Here is a 9509-nt window from a genome sequence, read left to right as displayed (position 1 = left end):
GATCCCTTATGTGCAGCGCAGGAAGAAAACACAACGATATTGTATCGTGGCACATGCCGTAGGAATGAGACATTCTAAAGAAAGAGAAACAGTTTGTCCTCAATGCCGATGTTCACAGACGTTAGAAGAAGAAAAATCCCGACATGACAAATTACTTGAAAAAGAAGTGACATATTCAGTATAATAACTGCTACAAATAAGGATCATATCTCCTGGGATTTTCATATAAGCGAAAACAGAGAATGAATTAAGGAAGGAAGGTATGTAGGTAGGCAGGTAGGTAGGTAGAAAGGTAGGTAGGTACTGTCAGCAGGTAGGTAGGTAGGGAGGTAAAAGGTAGGTACTGTCTGCAGGTAGGTGGGTACAGGAAGGTAGTTAGGTTGGTTGGTCAGCAGGATTATGCAAAATCAGATTTCCGTCAAACTTGATGGCATTCTTTTTAAATTTTCACTAATTTCGCAGGCATATTTAGGGAACTGATATCTATGGGTGTGTGCAATTCGGTGCAGCTTGATTTCATCATAGGGCGGCTGTGGCTCAGGAGGTAGAGTTGTTCTATCCCAGCTTCAGCCAGTCCACATGCCGATATGTCCTTGGGCAAGCGCTTAACCCTTAATTGCCTCTGGTGGCTCTTCCGGCAGTGTATGAATGTGTATGAAAGAAAAAAGTGCGGTGAATAGCAGCTTCACTGCAATTATCTTTTGCCTCCACTTGTTTGCTTTATTATTTGAACCAGTTTTAGCTTGAAATAAATTGTGCACATCAACGACAATCAACGACATCTCCAAGTTGCCCCTGCTTAGACAAAAGAATAAGATCTTAACATGGCTACACCAGTGTGCTAAATAAATATGATGATTTGATCAGATGATTCCTCCTTTCCTTCTTGTCATATTCAATACATTGAGCACAAAACTTTTGTTATGTTATACTTTTAACAGTACTTTTATGCCATTTGGTTATGACACAAAAAGTAAAATTTCTTGGAGATGTCTATGCGATGAAACAGATGAGCTTCATTGTGTCCATGCGTTAATGATGATCTTGGATCCTTTGCAATATGAACATTGTTTGTCAAAGAGCAGCGTACTAAAGAATCATAGTTAAAAACAGTTCACATAAAAGTTAAGTGTTAAACAGCTTTCCTCAACGTGTTACCCAAGCCTGCTTGGAAACAAACTCCTCTCTTACAAACAGATCCGATTAGCAGCTTGTCCATAAGGTTGTTCATGGAGATTTTAACAATAATTTTGTGAAGTAATTAAGCATCTTTAGGAAATCCAATATTTGAAACCGGAGGACGAGACTAGGCCCGGTGGTGTTTTTGCCTCTCCAGTGCAGCTAAATACATGAGAATTTTGGAAACAAACTATATAGCAGCAGTGACCTTCCAATACAAGACGGTCAAAGGTCGGAGAGACGTGTCTTTCTGAAATAACCTCCGGCCACAAGGAGACTCCTCTATTTGTCCACGATAAGAGAATCAATTAATAACAACAAAGCATTACAACATCATGGCATAGGAAGCCACTGATAAACTATATCGCCATTACGGAAACCTCATCATGTGCAGGAAAAACCCTCCACAGTCCTCGGGCCAAGCACAGCAAGCATTTTCTACGCACTCAACATTAAAAATGAATGAGGATTGATGGGGGGAATCAACCAATTTCCTTCCTTTCCTTACAAGGGCGTAGGTTCCCGGGATGTATTGTTTTGGTACGATGCGAATTCCTTGATTGTGCCACATGCGGAAACCGGAGGTTTTGAGTGATAAGACACAATGGAAGACTTTTAAAATGTACCTCGTCACGATGAGCACGACTATGACGACAGTCGTATAACTTCTTCTGTGGGTCTGTATAGGAGCCTTTAAAGGGTTGAGAAAACAACCCTAATGATGAGGTTCATCTCTTGGGAGGTTGGAAAACACTAGTTACTAGTCAGGGAGGATCTAAAATCCTATGAAGATGCATTATGGGAAGTGTAGGATCTATACCAAGTAATAAGTCAGGATATATCCGACTGGGTTTTGACCATTTGTAGAAAAAATCTATCTTACAATCCTGAATCACTCAAGTGACACCATGAATGAAATCAAGGCTCAGGTTTCGAACAATGTAATATGATATTCACAATAAAATATTAGAACAACGTGAAGTAGTAGTCATACAGAAGAGGGCAGTCGGACTAACGCAGTCTTTACACTCAATCAAATGAAACAGATTTATTGCATACACAAATGTCTGAAACTTTCTGTGGAGTCACCCGTGCAGTACTAGAGAACAAGAGGAACTTTTGCCTTTTTAAAAATGAATGCACATTTATCACAGTTACCCCCCCCCCCCCACATTTTTTTCTTCAGTGCAGTGTCATGTATAAAAATCTTACATTTCCTCCCTGACTGAAACCTTGGATCAGGTTTGAAAGTCGTTCAAGTGCGGAGCAACTAAAAAGCAATAAAAGTAAGACTTCACTCACTTTGGACATACAAGTCGACGTGTCGGGTGAGCTTACCATGCTTTTCTTTGGATCTGAGCAACAATTTCAGACCCAGACATGCACACCTTAGTGCACCTGGGCACACAAAGTGTGTATGATGTTTGTGTTTGGGAACATCACATAGCTTTTCATCTTATCGCTTCTACAAGCCAACATAAAATAACCCTCTAATCTGGGCCATTTTTTTCTTAAAACCCGAACAAACAAAATGGACATTGCTCTACACTAGCAGCAATTTTACAGCCAAAGAGGAGGACGGGGCTACAGCCGCTCACAGAACAATCTAAAACAAGGACTCAAGGAGCTCTCCCTTACTCATGTCGGAATTATACATAGGCAACATTTTTGAAACAATGCAGAAAGGCCATTTTGCTCATAATTATAACTATATTATTTTTTTATATAACACTTTCAGACAGTACTGCATAATTGGTGGCGTCTGTAAAATTCTTGTGTTGCAGGAAGTACTGACTGAGTTGTACACAACAACATAATTTCTACATTGATGCCACAGGGACAATTATTGCACAGAATGTCAGACTCATTTCACGTATTTGCAAAGGCAAAGAATCCTTAAAGAGAAGAAAAAATCTCCAGTTGCGACTCAGTATATTGAATTACTTCCTACATTGTGTCGCAAAGTTTCCTGTGCATAATTCGTTTTTATTTCTACCCCGCGAGCCTGTTCACATCGCTAGATTCACAGTCCCAATTTAGTTTAGCATCTAGATTACAAACTGGAATTGACTGGATTCAGTCTATAGTCGAAAAAAGGAAAAATGGATGGGTTCTCCTCCAACTAGGCCCAACGGACAGTATAGAACATACATACATATCAAGAGAAATTCATATATTAGCTCAGTATATATAATATACAAACAGTATACATAGTCTCTGTGACAGTGGTGAATCAGGTTGAAGGGAGACAGAAAGGTAGACAAGCTTTGAACCTTTAGTCTCTGTACCGCTCTCCCAGTGTGTGCGTGTGTGCGTGCGTGTGTGCGTGTGTGTGTGCGTGCGTGCGTGCGTGTTACACCCCTCTCACATCAGAACAATGACCCGTGGTTGTCGTCTGTGTGTGTAGGCCAACATAAAAGAATGCCGGTCTGACACTGCTCAGCTTTGGTGTGACTGGTCAAACACAGGTCACTATAGCAACTATGGGATAGATGACTATATATGGGATGGTATTGTGACTGAACAACTAGAAGAAATCCTGTGGGGTTTGTTTTTTTTAACCAGAGAACACTGTCCATCAGTGGAAACACAACATTTCAATTAAAAAATAATGTTGCAATGCAACGACCCTGTTTAGTAAGTGGGCGCGCGGCTGCAGCTGCAAACCCGGAACCTTGAGAGAACGGTGCCACGCGTGTACTGAATCTGGAGTTGATATTCTGGTGCGTGAACGGTCAAGCACAGGTTGAACCTGAGTCCCACGGATGGGGGGTGGGGGGTGGAAAGCCATACGTGATCGAGAATGTGAGCGAGTGCTTGCACATCCTGGTGTGTACAGGGGAAGACTGATGGAAAATGGAACACTTTTGCGCCCCTGAAAGAGAAGGAGAAAGAAAAGAAAAAAAAAAAGGAATCAGACACCTCTTAAAAGACAAGGGCTAAAAAGAAAAAGGTGTGGCCCCTGTTGCCACGACTCCCACCCACCATGCTGTGTCACATTGTTCTGCTGTACTGGATACCAGTCTTGGAGGCGATGTTGGACCAGGGCAATAGAGAGCGGAGCAGGGACTGGGCCTGTCGGTACAACCTCTGCGGGATGGAGCAGGGGCTCAGGCTGGCCAGGGTGGAGCCAATGTGCTGGATATAGTCAGTGGGACGAAATAGTCAAGGAAAAATGCAAAAAACACATTTATATTTGGTTTATCTCTCCGACTTGTCCATGTTACTGCCTGAAGGTTTTACAGATTCTACTCATTGGAGCCAGTTATGTGAAATGGTAAATACAAACTAGGGCTGAAACGATTCCTAGAGTAATTTAGAATAATTTGATCACTAAAAATCATCCATATTTGCATGGAAGCTTCATGTAATCAATGTAACTAACGTTGCACCACTCACTGTGTTTCCGCAAGGATGATTGTTACTGTCGCACAACCGGCTTCTGTTGTGAACATTCAGTCAAGAATTACGAGACCGGCGCAGATGAAAAAATGGATGAACAGAGCAAAAACAGTGAAACAGGCGGAAGAAAAACGACAAAGTGTCCAAAGTTTGATATAATTTTAAGCTGATAAGAAACATAACCCGGTACAGTGTAGGGGTGGGCGAACTGGCCAAAAGATCATATCACGATCTTTTGGGATAGAATCACAATCGCAGATCTGAATCATGATTTTCTTACCATCTAGGCTTGAATACTAAAATAATCGAACTGGCCGCTAAACAACTGTGAGTGAGTGACTTTGCTGCCACAAAAGGATATAATATTGTCCAGGGCGGGTGACCCCCATTGATGTAGAGCACATACGTGAAGCCGTCTTTCAGGACTCCTCGTATGGAGTAGTAGTAGGGCAGGTAGTGGTGCTGCCTGAAGTCCCTGTTTTCGTAAAATTTGATGGCAGTGTTGTTGGTGGTGAGGACATGCAGGTAGATTGCTTTGCAGTGGTCCTGCGCCGTCGTTGAGATGTGCTCCTTCAAACTGTCCAGCAGTAGGGAGCCTAAACAGAAAGAGAGAGAGAGAGAGAGAGAGTTTAATGAGTGAGAGGGAGAGAGAGAGAGAAACACAGGACAGGTCCCCAGGGTGCTGGGTCACAGGGTGAAATGTTTCCGCGTCTCTTCGCATCAATATAGAGCAAAGGGGGAAAGACGAGGGAGAGGGAAACAAACAGGGTTATGCAAAGACAGAGGAGACGAGTTCTCTCAACAAAGGAAAGTGTGGCTAAGGTCACGGAGAGGTAGAGCACACATTCCCTTTATGTTATTAATTATTCATGAGAGGTTGGCAGAGTTCTAAATGACAAAACCACTGACAGTTTGATCAATGAATGATTCAAACACCCAGCTCCTCCTTTGACAGGAATGAAATTAATAACATATCCATCTATTGACCTTATACATAAAATGACAGTGTTGTTTGACTTTTTCCACACAAATATCCTGGTAGTATTTTTACTTAAATTATCTAAATGTATGCTATACAAAAAAGTGCCATAGGCAGGTGTTATTCAAGTGAATGAGACGTTTCCCATTTCCAAACTCTGGTCCACTGCTGTTTGTTCACTTTGATCATTTTTAACTGACGCCTGCTCCCTCATTTGAATTCAGAGTTAAGACCTAACAACCATTGCTGGAGTTGAACCAGTGCTTTGTAAAAGTTTGAATGTAAAATCAACTTGTAATATAAATATACACATTTTTGGGGGGGCCTTGTTTCCTTGGATTGCTGTGCCCTGTCTGCATGGCAAATAAATTTTAAAAAAACCTTGAACCGTGAACATATTCCATTCTATTAATTACTTATCATTAATTATTATTGAGACAAATAACACAATGAAATGGCGCTGTAAATGTGAGGATAAAAATCTGTTCACAAAGTAACGGTATTGTAACCTTGTTTAGTTTTTTGGAGACAAAAATGTATTTTTATAAAAAAAGGCTCCACGAGGATAACCACCAAAATAAAGATTTGTTTATAGGTTAGCGTAATAATAAAATAATGATGATTAATATTCTCTAGCAGTGTAAGTCATACAGAAATGTAAAAAATATCTATAGAACTTGTTCAGATTTGACACCAATAGCGGGGAGTGTTTTTAACCCAAATTGCAGCAAAAGTCCCTGAAGCGACTGTGGAGCTCTGCATGTAGTGGTCACAATCAAGGGGATCTATGTAAGTCTTTAGCGTGTCTGGGTGTATGTGTTAGAGCGAGTCGGGACACAGGGGCTATGTACCTATGCCATGTTTCCTGAACTCTTTGACCACTCCCAGGCTGAGGATGTAGGCTACCTGTGTGTCCACAGGGAAACTGGAGGCCAGGATGTCTCCATCCTAACAGATACACAACAGACAAAAGTCAGAGAAAAAGATGCAATCGAGACCCAACATTCTGAACATACGATAGACTCTTTTGCCAGCCACAGGGGATTATTGAATACATCACTGGAAGATTTCAGTTCGGCAGTTTGGGGAACATGCTTTGCACATTCCCTCTGGGACCGGCCTAGGCAAATTACCCACTGGGGAGTTAGATTCCAAAATGCAAATATTCCAAGGGGAAATCAGATTTTGACACAAGCCGCTCCATCTACTAAGTCAAGAGCTTATAAAAACAAGAGCCTGAAGTGAAAGGAGTAGATTTCTGACACCAGTACAGTGGAATACATTCTGTTCCAGTGTTTGATAACAGCACACTCACTCGAGGGTGTGGTTTGACTAGTTAGAAGACTTATAACAGACTCTGCTACGTCGGTGAGTGACATTGGATAAACTGTACTGACAACACGCTGGGTGACACGTTCTCGACGGGACAGAGTTCAAAACCGCCGCGTGTTTCGCGTGAGCGACGGTACTGTAAGTCACACACCTCTTTGTGCACTTTGGTTCGACCTTTGATCTCAGCCACAATCATTCCCACGATGCCTCCTCCGAAGGTGGCAGCGAGGGAGAAGAACTTCTTGTTGGAGGTGATGTCCTGATACCATGAGTCTGGGTACCTAGGGTCAGAGGTCAGACAGATTAGCATTCGTGCATGGGCGGGCGAAGGGATCTTAAAAACATGTTGGCAAAGTATGGGATTCTTAACCATAACAGTCAGACAAAAGTGGAGATGGCAAATAATGTACTTTAAAAAAAATGGTAAGGTATGAAGTACTCGTGATATTAGTGATGGTTTAGTCTCTTTAGAATATGTTAGTGATTATAAACAAGAAAATGTACACGTATTTATCAGAGTTCCTTTATCTAGTTAGCCCTTCAAATTTTTATAAAATGTTCAACAACGGATTTGACAGGTCACAAATCAAATTCAAAAATACTGTATTCAGATACGATCCAATGCAAGCGCAATCACAGGCATACGGAACATGAATCCTTACTCGATTGGGAACCAATCGCCACATAGCAGCTTGACGTTCTCTATGTCATCGTGGCAGAGGAAGCGGAGCTGGACTTCACTGAGAGCTGTGGGAGGCACCACGTCACTCATTCACACCTGCGCGCCCCGACATGAAAAACAGAAAAGGTTTCGGTGAGTCGACAGTGTCAGTAGCCCCCAACAATGGCAAAACGACGACGAGACTGCTTGTTTTTCCTATATGCATTTTTAGGACATTAAAGTTTTTAAAGGGCATTGTGTTAAAACATGAATTTGAATACGACTTCAACCCCATTTTAAAATCAGTATGGTTAACCAGTTAGATTTAATATACAGTATGTAATAAAGTTTGTGCATCATTGAAAGATAGAATAATAAATAAATATTAAAAAACACTGAAACTTTAATGCTAAAATGATAAGTTGAGATATGATTAATCTACAACCATTTTAACAATCAATCAATCTTTTTAAAGAGTGCATCTAATGACTATGTCAATTTAAATTAATATGATTGTATAAGTATCTTCATCAACTATTTGTTTGGATCCTAAAAATAACAAAGGATTACTCAATTATCAAATCAGCAACTTGGTTTTCTGTAGATCAAACGATCTTAATCATTTCAGCCTTACTTCTGGTTCTAGTCTCTCAGATATTAATATTGATTGTTTTTCTTGATCTTCTGTGGAAATAAACTGAACATCATAAGAGGTTTGGACTGATGGACAGAAGGAAAGAACAATTAGATGGTGGAAAACTGTACTGTGTCTTATTAAATATTCATTAGTTGCGGTCTTAATCTGTGCTGATGAGACTATTGTCAAGTAGTAGGGATGTGATAGATGATTTATGTATCATCTATCAATCTGTCACCTATTTGAATTAAGCAATTCATTATTAATTCTACAACACATACAGGACAAGGTACAAGCAGCACATTTCAGATCCCGGAACCAACAAAGTTTATACCTTTTTTTTTCTTCTTCTTGAGATAGATAGACAGTTCAATCAGTCATCCAATAGAGTTTTTTTCTCGATGGTCATTGCAGCTCTACACCACAGTGAACAGCACTACCTAAAACACAGATCACCCTGAACACGTCGACTCTGAGCTGTGTGTGTCACTGTGTGAGCAACACTCAGTTCATGACTTCTGCTGGCTGCACGACACAGTATCCACAGAAACAACACGACCCGTTAGTACAGGAAGCCGATGCTGTCGACCCCCTGCTGCTGCTCAAAATGAGCATCGACAGCACCTCTGTTGCTCCTCCAGCCGGTCTGACCGCATTTCAGCGTGTCGCTAAAATGATAGTACAACACACACACACACACACGCGCACACACGCGCGCGCACGCACACACACACACACACACACACACACACACACACACACACACACACACACACACACACACACACACACACACACACACACACACACACACACACACACACACACACCACGCAGTGAGCCTGGTGCAGCAGCCCTGACTGGTGTGACAGCTGCCCGGTAATTAGCTACAAGCTAGCATTCGCTAGCGCTAGCTAACGGTCCGTTTGCTAAGCTAACGCACCTTGTTTCAACACCCGGACCCGAAGGAAAGACGAGGAGAGTTGTGTGATTCCTCCCTGGGTGTCAGCGGATGCAGTCACTCCTCCGGACACAGCATGATTCCAAAAAGTCCCGTTTATCCTCGACTCTCAGGGCCGTTTCATTACTGTGCCAGTGCCACACAGACCGCCGAGCTAGTCGAGGCTCCCTCCGCTACGATAACCGCTGGATGTTTTCTTCCTGTTTGTGGCCGCCACTAAGAGCAGCGTCACTTCTTCTGCTCCGTCAGTCGCTTGGTGTCAAACGTACTTTACGTTACCGCCACCTAGTGGGCTGAAGTGGAGTAGGAATTTTATTTTTTTTTCCAAGTCAACTTTATTGTCAATTCCTGCAATATT

General features: G+C 41.9%; 1 protein-coding gene across 1 annotated transcript; it reads right to left on the bottom strand.

Annotated features, from left to right (window-relative positions):
* Window positions 1-2212: 2212 nt before the first annotated feature.
* Window positions 2213-9378, bottom strand: nat15 (N-acetyltransferase 15 (GCN5-related, putative)). The gene is made up of 7 exons (XM_035615729.2): window positions 9134-9378; window positions 7555-7670; window positions 7044-7173; window positions 6412-6508; window positions 4943-5177; window positions 4165-4330; window positions 2213-4054 (listed from the first exon to the last, which is right to left on the bottom strand). The coding sequence occupies exons 2-6, from the start codon at window positions 7662-7664 to the stop codon at window positions 4174-4176; spliced, it is 729 nt and encodes a 242-aa protein (XP_035471622.1). The 5' UTR covers window positions 7665-7670; window positions 9134-9378; the 3' UTR covers window positions 2213-4054; window positions 4165-4173.
* Between the last annotated feature and the right edge of the window lie 131 nt (window positions 9379-9509).

The sequence above is a fragment of the Scophthalmus maximus genome, chromosome 17 (genome assembly GCF_022379125.1).
Source record: "Scophthalmus maximus strain ysfricsl-2021 chromosome 17, ASM2237912v1, whole genome shotgun sequence".
NCBI classification, from domain to species: Eukaryota; Metazoa; Chordata; class Actinopteri; order Pleuronectiformes; family Scophthalmidae; genus Scophthalmus; species Scophthalmus maximus.
This window is presented reverse-complemented; position numbering and strand designations above follow the sequence as displayed.